A 21,438-nucleotide genomic window follows, 5' to 3' on the forward strand; every position below is an offset into this window, starting at 1 on the left:
AGCTAAAGAGCTTTTAATTGGAGTCCTGAAGCAGCAAAATGCTGGTTTTTGAAAATCAGCTGCTGAAGAAAAGTTAGGAAAACAAGCTGAGCAAAATAAGGATGAGTATAGTGAAATATTTTAGGAAGGGCCACAGTTGTCAACTTCAGGTTTCTTAATCAAGAAACTTAAAATTCTCTTAGCTACTTAAAGAGAACCTTGCCATACCATTCAGTTTTCATAATCTGAAGAGCTGCCCACTTCGGAATGCTTAGAAATGTTGTAATCATGCTGATTAATTGTTCTAACACTTCTTTTTCCTTTTTGTCTGGGGAGGGAGCTGTGGCTGAAGTGGCTGCACATTGTTCAGTTGCCAAGAGAGGGAGCACTAGATTGATGGAAGCATTTGTCCTTCCAGAAATGCAGGAAGTCTCCCCAACCAAGTGTAAAGCAGAGTAAAGCAAAGCATTTTCAAGTATCTAACAAAACTTGTCAAGGGGAATGTCTGTAAGATAATGTTAGAGAGTGAATTTAATTCTTTCAAATTCTCAGCTTTGCAGTTAGTGCATATTGCCCAAAGATCTTTAATATACATGATACCAGGACACTCTGCATTTCAGTCTCAATGAGAACCCCAGGCTTTTTGCAATTAAAGCCTTTATTTATTTATCTTTTTTTTTTCTCCCTAAACTTTACAGGAAAGCAAAACCAAAGCACCTTTATGTGTGAATTCTGAGAGGCTGAAAAATCTTTTTGCAGCATTTACCAGTTGAGTTTATTTGGTTGCACTTGGAAAGCAAGTCAAGGTAAATGTTCATCATATGTTCTAAAATGAATGGCATTTTTCTCCCTAGTTTATATGAGAAATAGTATTTTTCTAACAGGAGTGGACAACAAAATAATGTGCTGCTTCCATCTTCTACACACATTTAAAGAAAGCTCTGTTGGGAAGCAATGGAGGTCTGGCACTTTTTCCTCCTCCTCCTTCCATGGAATTAAAAGCCAGTAATGACAGTTTACAGGAGCCTTTGTGTGCTGCACCATTGCCACGTGGATGATAAAGGGATGCAGGGCAGGAGGTGATGATTGCCAGTGCACACCTTCTGGGTGTGTTGTGCAGCTCATATTTGAAACATGCAGTTCTCTCACCACACCCCAAAAATCTGGTTTTAATGGCTCTTAGGAAATGCTGCTGCTTGAGTAGGACATGCAGCCTGAGCTGAAGGAGTGCTGGTGGTTTCTGTGAGCAAGGCAGAAGAGCACACAGGATAAAAATCATCTTTATGTGCTTAGAACCTTTTAGTGCTCTGTATGGTCCATTCTCAATCACCCACATAATTAATTGGTCACAACAGATAAGCAAAACAGTTGTGACTAAAGTACTTTCATCTGTTATTCTTTTGTCTTTCAAACTGCAGTGTTATAAATGTTCCTGTAATGCTTATTTTTTTCTTAAAATAATATTTTTGTGATATGTTTTGATCTCAGAAAAGCAGGCAGGAACTGTTGAATTTCTGGATTTAATTTTAGTAATTTAATTTCAAATAAGGATAAATCATACAAAATTCTCTGAGAGCACTCAGGGGTATCTTTAAATTGTTCTTTTAAATCTTCTCTTTGGAATTGTCCTTTCTTTGGAAGTGGCAGTCAGCATAGATAGTGCTGTGGGAAAACTGAACCCGTAAGTAAAACTCCTCCTGTATTTACCTCTGCTGTAAGACACAGTTAATTAGGGATGGGCAGTTATCTCTGCTGCTTCTCTCATGCTGAGGAATTCATTCATCTGCATCTCTTAGCTATATATCTATAATTCACTGTTCTATCAAGTGCTACATATTGTTGCATATGTTTGTAATTAGTGAGGTTTTTAATCTGTCAGCTGTAAGCACTCAAATGGGTTTTGTATATTGAAACTGCAATCAAATCACACTCTTAAGTCCCAAGGAAAAGCTGAATAGCAAAGTATTTTGGGTCCTTTAAAGTGCCATTCCCATGGTGATGGGTGTGGCATAATAACCTAGATTAGAGCTTACTAAAATGAATGAGTAATAAAATCTGTAATGAGGTGGGTATAGCATGAGCAGGCATCACTCACATTTTCCCACAGATTCCTGTTGGCATAAGTCCTTGTGTTTATTTACAGCACTTGGAACATCAAAAATATTTTAAAATGCTCATGCACGTCTAAAAAATCAAATCTCTGCAAAATTCTGAGTATCAGTCAGGTGGGAAGTTGTGTCTTAAAAAGATCCAAATTCCTGACTCTAAATTTTTATAACCCAATTCACAGCGCTCAAAACGTCAAGAAAAGAGAAACAGCTGAGATTCTAGAAGATATCTGAAAGACGTGGTAGCTGCTAAAAATAATTATTTCACTGCAAGCTCTGTGAGGCAGCATAGCTGGGTAAAAAAAAAAGAAGAAAAAAAAGAGAAATGAAGGGGAGGAAAAAGCTCCAATCTAATCCAAGGGCTTCAGTTGCCATGGAAGCCCGTAGCACCTTCATTCTGTGCCATGGCTGTGCTGCCCCTGGGAAGGGAAAGCCACTGAAGATTGCTGCTGTTCCTAAGAACACAGTGCACAGTCATTGCTACATTTTGGGGGGTGGGAGGGGATGAGTCAGAGGGAGAATCGGTCGTGATTCCTGGAGCAGCTTTTAGAAAACAGGATGGATTTAATAGCCTGGTAATTACTGTGTGACAATTGGGCACTTCCTAGACTTCAGACAACTACAGCAGCAGAGATGTTTGCAATGTGTGTTTAGTTGTGACCCATGACTGAATGAACATGTATTTACCCCTTCTTTAGAATTCTGCACTTGATAGGAACAAAATCCTTCTGCTTTGCTTCGCTGTAGGTGAGAATTCAGCTTTTATTGCTATTTACATAAGTGCTGGAATGATTTGCATCTTTATTAATAGACTGGTTCCTCAGTTATCAGGGAAATGAAATATTCATCAAGAGGAACATTATTGTTAATTTAAGTATCTTGTTTAAACCAGAATGCAGAAAGGATTCTTGTTTAATTTGTTTAAATACTGCTCCCCATTGTTTTAGCCGTGTTAGGGTAGAACAAATAATGTAAAATTGGATGAAAGCTAGTCTTGAGTAGCTCAGCAAAGAACATGGGGTTGGAGAGCTTTTTCTTTTATTGCTGCTGGGTAGTCTGGCTGACCTGGGGAAGGGAAGCAGTAAGTACATTAGCAGTGAAAAGACTTCTTGCAGCCTTTACAGAAAAGAAACTACAGAAAATAGTAGTGCAAGTGCTGGGATTTTTGAAGCAGCACTTCTGAGATAAAAAAAAAGCAATTAGCTGCCTTTTCTGTAGCAGATGTGACCATCAGTTCTGTATAGGAATTGCCAGATGTGCATATTGAAGAGATCATTGAGATGGAAAAAAAATCTTAACTCAGAATTCTGGTACTTGGGTGAATACATCCCATTAAATAGAAAAATGGATTTCTTCTGTCAAGAGATCCTTACATTCAAAGGACAACATTTTAGCTCTTTAGAAAGCTTCAGCAACCTTGGAGCCTTCACAAATCTGAAAAAAGGCAGAAACAACTGCAACTGGTGTTCCCACATTATTGAGAATTCTAATTTCAAGGTGAGCCTTGTACTTGTGGCCAGGATGGCAGTAGTTATGTTGGCATCCTGAATTTCCCTGAAGCATCCAGCAATTCCTGTTCTCATGGAATTATGAAAATGCCTATATATTATTTGTTGACTGATCTGATCATGCAGATCAGAAAACAGCCACCAGGACTGGAATCAAAGATATTCTGGCTTTCAGTCATAGCTAATCCTGTACAGGAGTGTGGTTTATAGTACCAGCATCTTTTATTACAATGATTCCTACAAATTGGCTGTGCCCTGTGGGTGCAGGCTGGTACACAGAGGCTGTCAGCCATTTCCAGCTGGGATGAACTGAAGTTGCAGTTGCTCCAAAGCTACATTTTTATGGTATGAAGTTGATTCTGGTCAAAGAATGGATAACAAACTCTCTTTTTTTCCTGCAGGATCTTGAAGCTGTCTGTTCAGTACGAATTTACTGGAAAAAACAGTGGCACATTCTCTTGATCTTTGTGACATTCTCAATTCCTGCCTTTGTCCAGAACATTTTTACCATAGCTTTGCAAGGGAGTGAATCAAAATATTTACAGATTTAAACACATTTTATCCATTATTTCCCCACTGTTACTGCTCCCACATGATGACAAGTTCTACAATAACAGCACAAAGTTGCAGCTTCTAGTTTTCATCTTTAAACTGTTTTGTAGTTGCTGTGCTGTGTCCTAGATGCATCAGTCTGATATTGCTCCTGCAACTTTAATGCTGTGCACTGAACTGCAAGCATTTGAGATGGACTTGCATGGTGGTAAATTAACTGAGACAAAACATCAAATTAATGATGGAGGATGATAGATACACTTAGAGAAAAACCCATTCTACGGTAGCATCAGATCAGTACAGAAAGCTCCAGTCTGCACCACCAGAAAGAAGCACAGAGGTTCACCACTGCAGCTCTCAAGCCAGCAGATATTTTAGGCAAGTGTTCTGTAAAGTTAGTACAACTCTCCGGTTTCTACCCTTACTGCAATTTTTGTGGGATTATTTCCATTGCTAGGGGCTGCAGGGTCATTTTTTTTTTTTAAAGCAATCCTTTGCTGGCTCTGCACTTCTGAATGCAACCCAATGTTTAAATCCTGAAGTCCTTATTCAGCAAAACTTTTATCAAATTTTGCAGGGAGAAAGAGGGGTGGCTGTACATGGATTCGAATTCTGTTTCACCATATAATGGCCATGGCAAGAGATTGTGTTTAACGTTTAGGAAGTGAAATTCTAACAAACATTGCTAAATGCTGATGTAGTTGAAACCTATTATTTGGGGGAGTGCATCACACCATTTTGTGCTTTACCGTGCTGGATTAATGCCAAAGAACGAAGCCAAAATGAAACACAAATTGCAATCAGTCCCTAGCAATGGAACTGCTTTCTCATCACCCTTTTGTTCGAATGGCATCATGCAGAAACCCAACAAGCTCTGAGGCTGCAAACTGAGGTTTGCTTTGTGAGGAATTCAGTGGTGATGGGCCAGCTCTGGCTGGGATCCACTGCCTGTTTATAAGAGAAGAAGAAGTGGAGCAGAGCTGTTTGATTCTGCCTTGAAAATCGGTATTAAATTGTTGATGGTGGCATTGGAGCTGCTGCTCCAGCTGTTTAAACTTTAGCAGTGGGATAACGCCAGCTTCCAATGTGTTGCTTCACAAACACAATGAAAATAAAAATATTCAGTGCTTTGGGATAATAAATTTCTGCATGATGAATTTCTGGGCATCAGGACAAAAGGAAAATGGAGCGAAGCAGCAGACAGTGAAGTTATTCACCCACTAGAGCGATGTGCTTCACACCTCCCGTCTGTGCCCACCCTCTCCCCCTCCCACCCAGCCGGGCTGTGCCGCAGCGGCGGCTCCGGGACCACCGGGCGCGGCGGGGTCACCCCGAGCCGGGGCACAGCCGCTCCCTCCCCCGAGCTGCGGCTGCCGCGGGGCGAACAAAGCGGGGGGCGGACAAAGAGAGAGGAGGGGGCGCGGGGAGCTCGGGGGCACCGCCGGTGCCGCTGCCGCTGGTGCAGTCCCCGCCCCGGCGGGCGCAGACGTTGTGCCCGCCCCGCTCCGCCTCCTGCGAGCCGGGGCGGCGCCGCTGCAGAGGGGCCGCGGGAGAAGGAGCAGGAACAGGAGCGGGAGCAGCAGCCGGAGGAGGCGGCGGCGGGAGCTGCGCTGGCGGCGGGGCCGGTGAGGCGGCGGAGCCGGGGCTGGGGGGGCCGCCCTGAGGAGCGCGCGGGGCGACGGCGGCGCCTGAGGGCGGGGGGAGCCGCGTCCGCCGCCTCCCGCCTCGGGGCCTCCGCGCTTCCCGTCCGGGCGCCGCGCTGGGCGGGTCTGAGGGCGCGGGGGTCGGTGCCGAGGGGCCGTGAGGGGCAGCGGCGGGGCCGTGAGGGGCGGCGGCGGGCCGGGCCCCGGCGCTGAGGGCTGTTAGCGGCCGCCGCACGTGCTGCCCGCGCCGCCCCGCAGCGGCCGCTCCGGCGGGGGCCCGGCCGAGCCCCGGCGGGACGGGGCGCTGCGGACGCGGGGCCGGCGTGGAGCAGCAGCGGGACGGCCTCGTCTCCCCCAGCCCCCGGGGTGGTTGTGCGGAGCGGGGACGCGAAGGTTGGATCGCAGCCTCTGCTGGAGTCTCGCCCTGGGAAGCTGCGGCGCTGTGCTGGGTTAGTGGTGGCTTGAGCGGCTGATTCTGAGGGAAGAGGTTTGGGTATTCCTTATGTTCCTTGGTAAGTGCTGACCTGCATTTCCCAGCATTTGCATACGGATATTTTACTAATAATCTACCTTGGTATTTTTGGATTTGTTTTTTATGGCCGCTGCCCATCCTCGCGTTATAAAACCTCCTGGTTTCCAGGTGAGCTGCTCTGGCATCCCCTCAGGTGGCTCAGGAGAGTTTGCTGCCATGTTCTAGGCAGTGTCGGAGCTGCGGGATTCCCAGGCACAGGCGCTGCTCCAGGCCCCTCCTGTTCCCGCTATCGTGCTGTACCTCGGGCGATGCAGTGCTCCCTTTTCTGTGCCATGGCTGTCATGGGGCACAAGGTAATTGCTGCTGTTACTCACAGGGTAATGTGGCTCCTGCTGCATAAAAAAATCAGCAGTTAGTTTTTCCTTTCATCTTGGTGCTCATTCCGTGTTTTAAATATTTTTTCAAGATATAAACAAACAAAAGCTAACACCAAAGAAATTTTCCAAAATAGAGCATGGGGAGGAAAGTTTACTCTGTGATTGTATATGTTGATGATTAAATATATGACTGTGAAATGAGGACTTGTTCCTCCCCACCCCTTCATTTACCCACTGTGCTGAATGGGCAGGGTTTTATAGAAGTTCACAGGTTGCTTTGAGATCTTTGAGCAGAAGGATTTTAAAACATGTGATACTTGTGTTGACACGTAGGAAGGAGAAAGAAAAAGAGGTACAAAAGAGGAAGTACCTTGATGCTGGCTGCTTTGCAAAGTGTTTTATTGAAGGAGCAGAAATATGCATTCTGAATGCAATGTAAATTTGAAACTAGCAACGACAGAGAGTGGTTTTCCTGAAGTGTGTCCGTGTGCACCTGCTGCAAAAGTAGGAAGATTGCAAAGTAGATACTGTGAAGGAAAAGTAAACACCTCCCCTCCACCCACAGCAGCATTTCTTATTCTAAGGAAATTTTAACTGTTCATCTTTTACATTCTAAGCATTGTTAGTTCTTGCTGTAAAATGATAAGATTCCAGGGTTCTTTTCCTGCCCAGTCCTTGTATGCATGCTGGGAGATTTTCTAACTGTGCTACAGTGCACTAAAGCTTTCTGTGTACTGATGAGTTGTCTGAAACAGAAAAGCTTGGAAATTTGACCTTAAATGTCTGTATCTTTAGGGATCAAGAGGGAGATTTTATTTGGCAAAAAAGAGTTTTACATAATTTGTATGGTTCCCCTTAAAGAGAGGATCTCAGCTTTCTAGGGAGGGCAGAACACCAGCTGTCTTGCAGGCTCATTCCAGATGTATTCTGCAGGGAATAGCAGCATCTTTCCTCGTGTGATTGCACTGTAGGAAGGAGCAGGGCTCTCTCTGCTGATTGCTACAACTTGTAGAGCTCCTGAAGATTTCCTGTCTGACTTTCAGGTTGTATCTATTTGCCGTCTTCTGACTGTGGATAGCCAAGACAGACTTTATTTACTCAGCTTGGGCAGATTGCATAATTCATTTAGTGTTCCTCCCTTTATTTTTTAGCCCTGTTAAAGTTTTTCTTGGGAGGGACTGAAAATATATCAAAATAGATCCTCCTTAAAAAGAAATAGAGAGCTCTGCCTTGCCAATATGATTTTTCAGAGCTGCTTTTCTTTCTCTTTCTAAAACACTCGGGTCAAATGTTAACTCTGTATGTTGAATGCAAGTTTTCTAATGTTTGAACATGACAACCATGAATGAATGCAGCTCTTGTTTAATCCTTTGGCATTCCTTAGGGACTACTGGCTCTGCTGGCATGTATAAAGAGTAGCTCACTGGAATCCTTATTGGAGCAGCATGTTTGGAAATGCCTCAGATGGCTGGTGTTTTGTTATTTCATGAAAGGCAATTATATACTGCATTAGCTGTAATCTCAGCTGCTCTCAGCCCCATGCCAGTTTCTTCTGGAGCAACCATTTCGTTGGTGTGGACCAGCAGAACTCTGTCAGCAGCTCCCTGATGATTTAAACACCTCCTGCTTGTGCAGGTGTCTGTCCTCCACGTCCATTTGTTTTTGTAGAGTGAAGCTGCACTCTGTGGCTGACCCTTAGAAATACTCACAAATCTGGTACTGGCTCCTGGCCCCCAAAAGGCTGTGAAGGATTCAGGAGATGTATCCAAGGACAGGCTGTACAAGTTTATGCTTTAACACCAACCTAAGTTTTTCCACGTGGAACATCTCATTAATTATTTGTACAAACTCATAAAAATAGTACCATACAGTCTTTTAATTTATAAGATATGTCTTCACTGTATCCAGAAGAAGCACCATTAAAAGCTATTCATTTCCCTGATCCTCATAATCTTACTGTCTGTATTTTTAGCTTATTATGAGGGAAAATTGCAAGGCAGAGAGAGAAACTCAGTATTGTATAGAACCAGCTTATTTGCCTCTCATTCTGCTGCTCTGCTTGGCAGCAGCATCCACTCAATCACAGGAGTATTTATCTGAGTTCTGAATTCGTGTTTCTCCTGAGCTCTCTGCCAGCCATGCAGCAGTCATGGTGCTGATTTCAAAGGCTGAGCTATAAAGAGACAGCTGACTTGATGTTTTCACCCAGTGTGAAACAGTTACAGTTTCACCCAAGTCTATCAAAATTAAATCCGTACTATAAAAAGCAGCATCTTTGTTTCAGCTGCTTGGGTTGTAATTGTATTAGGGAGAAGCCTTTGTGCCTTTAAATGCTTTGGGGTTTGAGGCTGAAGGAGATGATGCTTTCTTTCTCAAAATTGAAATTCTAGATTCCAAATAACTTAAACTTGAGACTCTGTTATTTCAAAGTCATCATTTTATCCTGACTGATTGCACTTCCTGGGATGGCTGAAGTGCATTACCATGAACAGAAGTCAGTGTGGATAGTCAAACAAATTGTTCTTTTTCTTAATGAAATTTAGGTCTTTGGAGAAAAAATAATTTCCTGAGAAAAATGTAAGAAAATTAGTAAGTGACAATAATGGGTTTACCAGAAGAGGTGGCAATTATTTACTTAATTGGAAACTTTCTCTACACCTCAATCCTTGACTCCTTCTGTAGGGAATGATGTGTTGAGAAGGGAGGATCATGTGCTTTCTGATCTTTTAATAGACCAGAGCAGCAATGTTTTTATAATCTGTGTGCACAGTGGCAACTTGAAGTGTTAGAGTTTGCATCATATTAACAATTATCAGCTCTTCCTGATTAATTAAAGGCAGGCAGAATCTTTTTAAAAGGACTGATCAGGCTGTGTTTGAAATAGAAATGGATTGAGAATAAAATTACTCACAAATTGCTGGCCCAAAATAGTTTTTTACATTTGTGCTTCATATTAAACAGTCTGTGTTTCAGTGTTTCTTTACTGAGGATCCTGAGGGAGCATAGCAAGTTCTAGTATAATAAAACAGTGTGACTTAAAATGTCCTTGATGCAGAATTAAAATCCATAAGCAGAGCTGAAGCTTTGATGAATTACCTTCCTCATAGCAGTGCTGTAATATCTGACTGATGGTTTGGGCTCCTAAGCCTCTTACAATCTTTGATCTGATTCATCTTCTTAGAACAGTTTCTGAGATATCAGAATTCACCCCGCCTTTTCCCTTTCCCTGGCATGTGCTGGGACAATCCTGTTTATACAATTTGCAGCAAATATCCTGCACTTCCCAAGGTGGAAAAACAGCCTTGTATCTTATTTAGCAATTCCCTAAAACCAATTTTCAGTGGATTTGGGTCTCATAATGGTTGCCTTCCTAACTATATTAAGTTCAAGGTTTATATTATCTCCAAGTAAGCTGATAACCTGCTGCTGACAAATGTATTGATGGCAAATTTGCTTCAGAAATCAATTGTTCTAAAGGTACTGGGAGAAACTCAAACTCTTTAAACACAAGTCCCCCTCCTCCTGGGTCACCTGCTTCTGTGAAACTTGTAGGAATAGGATTTATTTTTATTAGAGATCTCCTGCCTTTTATTTTTATTTAGTTGAAATTACCCAGCAGGTGAAAATCAAAGGAGAAATATAGATTTGTGTGCAGGCTTGGCTGATGTTGAAAGATGATCTAAAATCTTTCCCAGGGTTCTGAATACCCAAGGATCTGTAAATTCACATGGAGAGCAGTTCCAGTCATCTCTGTGGTACAGAAGCACAACTTCTGCTCTTGGTTTCAGTTAAGAAATCAATCTGAAGTTGCTGGTTGAGCTGTAGGTTCCCATGTCCTTAACAGTGCTGTGGGGCTTTGGGATTCCCAAACATTCTTCCCCAGTCCCTCTCAGTGTGTAAGGCAGAAGGAGCATCTCTGAGATCTGAGGGAAGCAGGGATTTGCTCTTTGGAGTGAAAACCCAGGAGCTATTTTGGGGATGTCCTCAGTCCCGGGGCAGTGGTTCTGTGGTGGGATGAGTGATGACAAGGCTGAATGTTTGTGCTCGGAGATCCCTGTGTGCTCCTGTCTCACTGAACACACACTGCCTGCCTCACACCAAGGAATGTTTATCCAAACCAGTGCCCTGGAAAAATGAGTTGGAAGGTTTTTCAGGCCCTCTGCCACTGATAGGACAGCTCTGTTTCACTTTCTGTTGGTTTTTGCCACTCTTCGTTTGAGATTGAGTTCATCACATCAGTGCCACTGTCAGAGGAGCTGTGTCATCCCAGTGGGCACACTTCCCAAATTCCTGCAGGCTTTGGGCTCGTGTTATTATGGCAGCAAAAGCAAACTGTGTTTGGGTTAGACTAAAGCCCTACTCAAAGTTGCATGAGGCAGTAATTTCCTGGAGTTATCCTGGTAGCTACTGTGAAGTCACTTCAGAAGAGCAAGAATTGCTTTTGTTCGGTTAATGTAATGGTTATGCCTGGTTAAATGAAGTGGAGATGCACTTCTTCAAAAGTCTGTCTCTAGTAAAATTCATATTTATGTTAAAAAACAGAATATAAGAAACTGTGGCTTTGAGGTTTCTGTAGGATAAGTGTTTGCCTTTGTGAAGGGGTGACCTCTGGAATTCCTATGATGGTTATGTTGGATTGGGCTGGAAAGCAGAATGACATAAGGATCCTGTGTAAGTTATGAGATCTTCTCGCTTATTTCCTTACAAATTTTTTATTTTCCTGTTCCTGCACCTGCAAACAACAGATCTGAAAGGTCTGGATTTCTTTTGTTGTTTTTTACCTGATCAGTTCAGTTATAAATGCAATTTTTTTTCTACCTTTAAAGGTGAGGTACAAAACATTGGTTTCATGTGCAGGTACCAGCCCTCATGTTTTGATGTTGGCACTAAGCAGAGCATAGTAACCCAAATAAATGTTTTCCTGGCACTTGGCATAACAAACATTGAATTAAATAATGTCTTTTCTTCTAGTAGTGCTGTATCTGATGGCTATATTCAGATCATAACATTACTTGAGTAATTGACATAAAAATCAATGGTTTCTGGAAGACAAAATGAAACTGAAGCCATGTTTTTAAATGTTCCCTTTCTCTAATTGCTGTGTGTTGAATGAGTAATCAAAATTGACTTCCAAATGCCAACTCTTTTTGTATTGAAATCTTAAATTTTTTATTCTGTTTGTTTTCTGTTTTATATACAAATTCTTTCTTAAATTATCTTCATTTCAATGTGACTGATACCTGAAGATGCCTCTAATTCCAGTGTAACCCCTGAGCAGAGCAGTTAAAACCTTGGGCAAGCTCAGATGCTCAGTTTGGTTTGACAGTGGCTCTGCAGGGGCTGTTCCCTCAGTGCCACCACAATTTGCTGTTTGTGCCTCTCTTTGTGAACAAATGCCTACGGTGCTTTCTGGTGTGGCTCAGTCTGAGCTCGCTGCCCATTCAATAAATGCATCAGAGCTGACAAAACACAGGGAATTTGCAGTGAGTCAGGAGCATGAGGGTCACAGAGAAGTTCATTTGCCTTTTCACTGTCTGGCTTCAGTGGATCAATGCAGAGAGACCTGGATGTGAGTTCATTGCTCCAAAATTGTTGTATGTAAGTAGGGAGTGGCCAGGAGTGCTGCATCACTCCAGAGAAGCTCTGTAAAGTGAATTCATGAGGGCTTCCAAATCCATCCTTCAGGTTTAGCAACTTGTAATTGGGCAGGACTGGCTTTGAAGCTGAGTGAGACTTTTACAGTGGATATTGTGTGCTCTGGAATATTTCATTGTCAGTGTAATCCACTGCTTGCAGAGTGGTTATTCAGACTTCTTGGGTGTCCAGTAAGAAATTTCTCCAATAGACCCAGAATGCAGCAGAGGGGGAGTCAGGATTAGGAAGATTTTTGTTGTAGGATTCAGCTTCTCTTGTGCCCCCTTCCTCCAGAATTGTTCCTGGGAGGATGCTGCTGTGCATGTCCCAGTCTGGTCAGTGTGTGCACCTGCTGTGCAGGAATTACTCCCCTCAGAATCTTCCACAAGTGTGGCTCTGATCTGGCTCATTCTTGCACACAAAGAAATATTCTCCAAGAGGTAGCAAGTAGCGAAGAGCAGTGCAAGGAGAAGGCATTGATTTTGTTCAAAGCTAAAATGGGCTTGTATTTTTTAATCAGGTATGAATTTCAAAAGCTTATCAATTCAACTGTAACTATTCAGTGCTTTTGTAAATAAATACACTCAATTTTTACAGGAGTGTAATAACAGCCCTGGAGACTGCAAATACAACTTGTGGAGCTGTAGGAATTAGATCTGAATCATAGAGAACATGTTTATGTGCTTTAGTTTTAAGGCTGCAGTAATTTTAGGGGTTGTGTTCATAACTGTAGGGTCAGAACTCTTGGAGTAACTCGTGGACTGGAGGGGAAATCTTTCCAGGTCCAAAATTCCAAGTTACTTTCTCTAAACTCCAGATATTTGAGGAATGATTCATGAGCTCCCTCAAGCTTGGCAGCAGCAGCTGGACAGCAAATATGAAACAGGTATTTGAGAAATGCTGTTCAGGCAGAGATTTCAAACAGTGCTTCTTGTGCTGAGTTTGTTTTTCTCTCAGGAAGGTGAAGTTACTGCATCATTATGATCTTGGGAATATATTTTCCATTTAGCTTTTCTACAAAAGGATTTTCTGTTTTATTTTGGTCATTTTCCTTTTCTTCATGGTATGGGAATTTGTTTTCTAGGTGCTTATTTCTGACTGCCACAGGGGTTGCATGTGAGGGTCTCAGCTTACAGGGTCCTGTGAGACTTTTCAGCAGTTATCTGTTCTACAAACCCCTTTAGAATATTTACTTTTTATCTTTTAGTGTCACTGTTTAGATGTGATTTGCAAAGCATCTCCTCTATGCTCAGCACAATTAACAAATCAAGCGGTCTCTTTTTGAGCTTGGAAATGCGTTGGCATTGCAAAGCATTTTCCAGCAGTATTTTGTCTATTAATGGTGTTAACTAAGTTTAATATTAATCTTTCTAATTTGAAGTGTTTTGAAGAACTAGGAAAAGCTGGACTTAATTATCTTAGAGGCCTTTTCCAACCTAAACTATTCTGTGGTTCCACTGGTACTCCTAAATTCTTGCAGTGACTACAGGGTTAAGTAGAGAGAGCTAAGGTTTTTCTCCCTGTGTTCTTATTTAATTTAGTTCTTTTTAGAGTACTATTTGTTGAAAATAGTCTTGAAAGGAATGTTGGACAGCTGCTTTCTTTTTATTATAGGAATTCCTTTTTTGACAGTTGAAAAATATTCTGCTCTTGTAATTTTGTAATTACGTGGCTACATTTTATTTATTTTTTTTTAATATCAGCTTGCCAACAGAATTAATATCTATTATCACATAGCACATTAGTAGGATTTATTTACTTAAACCAATGGTTCCCAGCTTGTTCCTTGATCCATGCAATACTTAGAGGTCTTTAAAAGGTAAATAAAAATAATTATATCATGAATCAGTTAAAATTCATTTTGTGTGTAGTTACATATTTCCAGTAATAGCACAGGTGCAAAGCCTGTGCTTAAAATCTCTTTTTATGCTCATTTTGTTACTGGTAGAACACTTCAGTGGAATATATTATCAGAGGCTTTCTGGACCTTTCTTTAGGTTCCTGACAGGATATTTTGGGGACACAGGAATATTTTGTCAATTGGTTATAAGGATCCTTTTTCAGGAGATTCAAGGCAGGAAAGAACAAATTGAGACAAGCAGTGAGCTGCTGTCTTTTATGAGAACTGAAGTGAGATCATTGACATCTGGAGCCTGTTAGGATATGTTGGAGTGTAATGCTTAAAATCACTTGATGCAAATTTATGTGTTTTATGAGCTCCATTAGGCAATGCTGCTCCAAAGGCCCTGTCCCTAAGACCAAAATTTGCATTTTAACTATTGCAGTGAGGCAGTCAGTTATCAAAAAGTGTTGCCTATGATCTTAGCTTTTATTTTGTCTGAATTAAGCTACAATTTCAGTAACTCTGAAACCAGGACAGGAGGGATTGTGTTACTTCTGGCCTAATTGAAGGTCTGTGTGTTGAGAAAAGCAAATGACACAGCAAATATATAACCCATGACTGTGGAGAGCAAGATTAAACTATGAATGAGCACCCTGAGCCAAGAAATGCAGGGGTAGAACATTCTAACTTTCTGTTGAGCAGAGGCTTGTAAACCATCTATTAATAAATAATTAACTGAAACTGGCAAAGTCTAATTTGGGTGGTAATGCAGTGTGTGCTTTCTCGTGCTGTTCTTGTCCTTGCACAGGGCAGTTGTGCTGGGGCTGGAATGGTTTTTGGGGGCCAAAAAAGAGGTGATGATGTATGGACAAGAATGGCAGAGTGCTGGGGAACAGTTCCAGCTTCCAGGCTTTAGGAGAAACCTTCCTTAAGGAGGACTCCCCTTGGCCCAAATTCCCATCAGTTTGGTCTTTGGCACTGACTGAACTAAAAAGGACTGACCATGATGCTTCCTCTGTTTCTGTATTTGTACCAAATCCTTCTTTATCTTGAGCAGTTTCTGTGTTTCATGGATTTTGATGGGTTGAGGAAGGTAAGGGAGGTGAGCATGGAGATTCTGGAGTTGGAGAGGAGGGAATAGTGCCTGTAGCCTGAGGAAGGGAGCACATTTGTAAGAGAGAAGAAAAGGCTTTTCAGGCCAGTGGTGTGTAAGGTCAAAGTGCAGTTTTAGAGGATTTCTGAAAGGAAGGGTAAGGAAATGTGATGCAGAGTCATAACTCTGCAGGCAGGTGGGTGACAAACTTCTGGCAACACTAGAAAAAAAAAAGGTTCAGAAATCTCCCCAGCACTTCATAATTTTGATGGAGCAGAACTTAAATTGTAGGCAAACACAATTACATTCAAGGTGGTAATTCATGCTTTTTAAAATATAACATTGTTGCAGACTTAGAAAATGCCTTGAATTTGGCATGGCAGGTCTTGAAATAACATAAGGAATGTTTCACTTTGGTGTTCAGGTTCACAAAGCAGTGAATTGATTTTTAGGAACGCTGATTAATAATTCATAATACAGGAGGGATAAATCTTAAGACTGCTGCACAAAGACAGGATTGGTTTATTCTCCTTAGTTCTCCTTGCTGCAGCAGAGCTGTCTCTCCTGGCAGGTTTGTTTCACCTTTAACTGGGTGCTGAGCTCCCAGTTTGCACCCCTGGGCACTGGGAGGCTGCAGCTGTCCAACTTTCTGTCCTGACAGTGCCAGAGTGCTGAGTAAAGGGCAGGACCAGGACCTGCTTTGTACTTCTGGTTCGACGTGTTCTGAGCAAACAGCTGAGCAAACTCGCTGCGTGCCCGCTTCCTTTTCCCCTTCAGGTTTTTGTTGAGGTGAGGTGTGTGCTGCTGCTGTTGAAGTGGTGTAGCTGTTCTGGCAGTGCCTCATGTAAAAGTCAGCACAAAGCCAAGCTGTGTTCACACAGAATCGTTTATTCCTTTGAAGGGGGGAGAGCAGTCACCTTGAAGTCTGGCTTTGAATTCGCATTCGAGGTAGGAAAAATATACAGATTTTTCATTAGAGATGAAAAAGCCTTTCTGAAGCTTTTGTAATCAGAAAGAAAATGCCTCCTGTGGCAAAACACGTTCCCTGAAAAGCTTGGAGCTGGCTTCCAAGTTCTATCCTAGCAACGTTGGGAAGAGTCCCTCCTCTTAGCTGGGGCACCGGCAGGGGCTGCGAGCCAGCCTATCTTGTGATCTGAGGTCACACAGAGCTGAGGTGGCTCTTTGCTTTTCAGTTGTCATCATGTAACTCTTCAACAATTTAAGCTTTTCAGTTCCAATCTCTTAGAAACTTTACTCCTTTTATCCTGAAATTCCTCGCTGTCTTGATTTCTGTTGCTGTTATTTCTCTAGTCTCAAGTTGGTTTTGCTGGGATGTTGCAACATTGGAAAAATGTGACTGAAAGCAGTTGTGTGTGTGCAGCAGTTAAATCTATGTGTAATGTTAGCTATGCTGTTAAGGGTTTTGTTTTTCTTTCTTAAAATAGCCTTTTAGTTTAAATCTCAAGATAAATTCAGCAGCATTCAGCAAAGTGAGTTCTTTTGATGATTTAGGTTTTAATAGGAAATGGCCTTCAAAAGATAAAGAGCTGGAAATGCTGCTGTTTGCTTCTGGAAAGCATTTTTTATATACACAGGTTGTGTATATATAGAAGTCCCTTTTGCAGGAATTAACAGAGACCTTTGCTCATGTCTGATCTTTTTATCTACAGGTTTATTCCAGAGTTGAAAAAGCTTGAACAATATATTTTCTCCATGTTTGGAAAAAGATAGTTGCTGCAGACGAGGAGGATAATTGCAAAAAGATGAGTATGTTAAAACCAAGTGGACTGAAGGCTCCTTCAAAGACCATCAAGCACGGGAGTTCACTGCTCAAAACACCCGCACCTGTTGCTGCTGGTAAGGAATAATGAAATGTATTAATCATTCCCCTATTCATCTTCTGACAAAAAGTGCCTTGAATGCTCTAGTATACTATTTTTATTCTTTACACCAATGTATTTTTGCTTGTATTTCAGATTTTAAAAAATTACACATAGAACTTACAAAAACTCTAAAGGTTGCTAATTGGAAATCAAGCGATTTTCCTCAAACCTTGTCATGATAGAAATGCTTTGGGGGTTTTTGAAGTCAGACCTGTGATTTTTGTTGTTATAAAAACAACATTACTAAAACCTTTATTAAATTCAATGTCTCTGTCCTTAGATTCTGAATTTTTTTTTCCCAGTGATGACAGCATTTGCACAGGAAAATTAGGAGTTATGATCTCCTAATTAGGGACATTTTTACATTGAAACTCAGTAATGATGCTCTTTGGAATATTAGTGTATTTGATTCCCACTGTTTCTCATTGTGCTTTGATTCCAGCTCCAGCAGAAAAAGCAGCTCCTGGTGAGAAGACCTCAAGCACAGCCCCTGCAGATGCACACGAGGAGTTTGTGGATGATTTCAGGGTCGGGGAGCGCGTTTGGGTCAATGGAAACAAACCCGGCTTCATCCAGTTCCTGGGGGAGACGCAGTTTGCCCCGGGGCAGTGGGCAGGGATTGTCCTGGACGAGCCCATCGGGAAGAACGATGGCTCCGTGGCTGGAGTTCGATATTTCCAGTGTGAGCCCCTGAGGGGAATATTCACAAGGCCATCCAAACTGAGCAGGAAAGTGGTGACAGAGGACGAAGCCAACGGTACCCAGACAGCTCACGCTTCCAGAGCCACGTCCCCAACGTCCACATCAGCTGCTAGTGCAGTGTCCTCATCCACTGCTGCACTTCCCCCTTCAGGAATCCCACACAAAACTCCTCTTGCTGCTAAGGAACATGCAACTCCTTCTCAGATTAGCAATCTTTCCAAAACTGCCAGCGAATCTATATCAAACCTCTCGGAAGCTGGATCACTAAAGAAAGGAGAAAGGGAGCTCAAAATTGGAGATCGAGTGCTGGTAAGAGGTCCCTGTCTGCTTTTGATCAATTAATTAAAACTTCTGCTAATATTTAAAACTTTTCTGCCATTTCCTTGGTCAAGATAAGGTAAATTTATGCTCTAGCTTTCTTTGTCTCGTGTCTTCTGTAAACAAGCTCTTTGCATGCTGTGGGAATATCTTGGCTGTACCAAGATAAAATGGTTATTTTGGCAGGTTTTAATCTATTATGTTTTGTCCCTGTTTAAAACACAACGTTGTGTTTGACAACATATTTGTAGCTTATCTCTCTGTATCTTCAAGAGCTCCAGTTATGCTAAACAAAAACCAAAAGTGTGAGATTTCCATGCAGGTTTCTCCCCTGTCCAGGGCTGTGTCTTTAGAAAGCAAATAATTCAATAATTGATTGCTCCTGAGTGGTGATAGGCAGGAACAGAGGCAGTCACATAATTCCACTGCTCAGCCAGGAATTACGGGTGCTCTTGGGGATGTGCCACATTACTTGGCTGCCCATCCTGAATTCAGACCCCTAAATGCTTCTGCCAGTGTATCATCTCACCTTTTTTAAAGGGAGTTGCTGTGTTAGTTTTAACATTTTTTAAAAATTATTATCAGAAAACTGGTGGTTGGTTGTGTATGTTATGTTCTTAATTTAAAGACTGTTTATATAGCCTTTATATATAACTGGAGTGATCCTTGTATGCTCACCAGATCTGTGATAACTGCAACAGAAACCTGATTTTAGGTTGGATTTACTCATGTGAATCATTAAGCTAAAGAGTTCTCTCTCTCTTATTTTGATGCAATCTTCTCTTATGTATGATATAATTTTAGAGTTTCCATTAGGCAGGTGTGAATATCCTGGGATAGAAACATTTCTGGGGTTACTGTAAGGACATTATATAGAAAAAAAAAATCCCCTGGATTTTATTGTTTGTCCTGCACTGCCCCTCCAGAAAATTAATTCTGCAGTGAAGGTGGATTGATATTTTAATTAAGTTTGTTGTATCTTTGAAGGAAGAATTTGCCTCCTCTTTCTGTTTAAGAAGAGCTTAAAACACACAGGGCCAAGTTGAAGAAGGAGCCAAAGGTGAAGTGAGGGCAGGGGTTGGCTGACAGCTGGATTTGGGCTGAGATGTGTTTTCTTGGAGTGCCAATGGAAACAAAGATTTGTGGTTTATCCCTGGCTATTTCTGTCAGAGACTGAGCCCTGTTGTCCTCCAAACAACATCAGGGCTTTAACCACTTGTTTGCCTTTTCCTCAAGGACCTTTGTGAGCCCTTCTGGGATGTCCCTTCTGGGAGAATCCTCTGGTGCTCTGAAGGCAATGCTCTGCCTTCCCTGTGTCCAATTAGTGCAAATTGCAGAAGCAGCATATCCTAAGTGCCACAGTTTGATAATAATAAGGTCCCAAATTGTTAAGTAGGGCAAGTTAAACTTAATATTTCATCCTCTCTGCTACCTCTGTTTGCCTGAAGTCTTCCTCGTGAGTCATCAAATTGTGGTTTGAGGGTTTGGGGTAATTCCTAGCACAGTATGTTGGTGATGCATAACTATAATTTCTATACCAGTATAAGACACTCTGGAATGTGAATGTTAAAGGGGCAGGATCCTTGTTTACTCTTTTTCAATCCTTTGGGATCCCATGCTAATTATTTGTAGTAGATCCCAGACTCTGCTGTCATGTCTAATAATAATTCAGATGTAAATATCTTAAGTGGCCAGGTTAGTTCAAATAATCCTGAGCTTGGCTGATTAATTGATTCATCTGTTAATATATTTTTCCCTGGCACTGGACTCCTGTTCAGCACTGAACTGTAGAGTTGAGGTGTCACTGAGTAATTCTGGGAGCTGTCCTCAGGGCTTCCAACCAACAGCAGTTGTTGGGAAAAACCTGCCTGTCACCTGTGTCACTCGCTCAGCCATTCCTGCTCCATCAGAGGGACAAATTCACCTGGCCTCCTCCACATCTCTTGGATTTATTTATACTCACAGCAGTCCCTTTTCAGTAATACTTACCCAAGAGGATGAAGGGCTGGGTGGAAGTTGCCAGTCCCACCACAGCACAGAATTTCCCCTCCAAGTGACAATGTGGTGTCACAGCCACGTGAGGAGTTCCAGTCTGACCACACCATTGCAGGGCTGGAGGGGCTCAGTGCTGCAACATCCATCGGTTCTTGCAGCTTGCACCAGCTGCTCTGAGTGTTTTGTGAAGGTTTTTTGGTGATTCTGGACACATGGAGAGAGCAACTGTGGGGAATTGCAGTTTGAGAACAGGGAGCCTCCAGCTGTGTAGGACTGCAGTTCAAAACAATGAATTCGTGATAGACAAAAGCTCATTTGGGAGCCCTATTAAAACAGCTAATTGGAAAATGACATCCTGAAGGGCAGATTCATAGATGGGTAAGGCACAGCTCATCAGCCAAGATTACATTCCAGAATGGACATCAGATGGCCTCAACTTTCTTGATCTTAGTGTGTGATCTCAGGGCGTGGAGTTTTACACTGAAGTATTTCAATCTGTTCTTTTTTTTCCCCTCTAACTTGAATTCTAAAATGCCCTTAATGGGAGTTACCTTGTGTGGATCAGTTAAATTGCTTTAAGTTTCTTTTTATTGGTGGTAACTGGCTGGTTTGGGATGATTTCAACAAAAAAAGGCAAAATCTTACAGCTCTTTTTGTCTGCCCGGTCTGGATTAGCAAGGAACAAGAGGCCAATCAGACAGTGTTTACTAATTCACATCTCAACTTTTTGTGTTACACAGATGCAAATTGAGCACAAGTTTGAACCTGAAATGTTGGGTTCAATTTCAGGCTTTCCCAGCAGCTCAGCTTTGTTGGAACATTCTGCTGTTCCTGCAGAGATGTTAATACTGCTCCTCTCCAGGAAAGGAAGCTGTTACTCCTCAGGTTTGCTTCTTGTCCCAGCAACCTGGTGTCTCAGTGGGATGAGGTGGTTTGATTTAATGCTGTTAGGAGCAAAGAAGTCTTGAGGAGGTGATTAAAGCTCCAGTGTATGGCCTGGATTTTTTTGTGTGGAGAGAAAAGATGCCTTAGGGGTTTTTTCTTATTCCTTTGATCTCTGGTGGTTTCACCAGGCTTTTGTACATTTTAAGTTAGAATTACCAAATGCTAAGTGGTCCCATATGAGAGTCCTCCCAAACTTCTACAGGAGAGCCAGTATCTTCAAAATATAAAGGGTTAGTAATAAAGGAAGCTTCCAGTGAATATACTCCTGATTTATTTGATTATGAAGACAGGTACCCTACAGATCTTTCCTTAATTCAGATAACGTTAGGAAGAATAGTGGTTACATACAGATAGCTTGGGACACTTATTTGGAGTTAAAGATATTC

General features: G+C 42.1%; 1 protein-coding gene across 4 annotated transcripts in view; it reads left to right on the forward strand.

Annotated features, from left to right (window-relative positions):
* The first annotated feature begins 5,667 nt into the window (after window positions 1-5,667).
* Window positions 5,668-21,438, forward strand: part of CLIP1 (CAP-Gly domain containing linker protein 1) — a 60,877-nt gene continuing 45,106 nt past the window's right edge. For 3 of the 4 annotated variants that reach the window (XM_084217141.1, XM_084217144.1, XM_084217143.1), the window contains exons 1-3: window positions 5,668-5,772; window positions 16,880-17,066; window positions 17,535-18,103. In XM_084217141.1, coding sequence (XP_084073267.1) covers window positions 16,973-17,066; window positions 17,535-18,103 — 663 coding nt within the window. In that variant the 5' untranslated portion in view covers window positions 5,668-5,772; window positions 16,880-16,972. Of the gene's footprint in view, window positions 5,773-5,959; window positions 6,303-16,879; window positions 17,067-17,534; window positions 18,104-21,438 lie in introns of those variants that run through there. The other variant, XM_084217142.1, reaches the window with a different exon arrangement.

This window comes from Fringilla coelebs, assembly GCF_963513975.1.
Source record: "Fringilla coelebs genome assembly, chromosome: 17".
NCBI classification, from domain to species: Eukaryota; Metazoa; Chordata; class Aves; order Passeriformes; family Fringillidae; genus Fringilla; species Fringilla coelebs.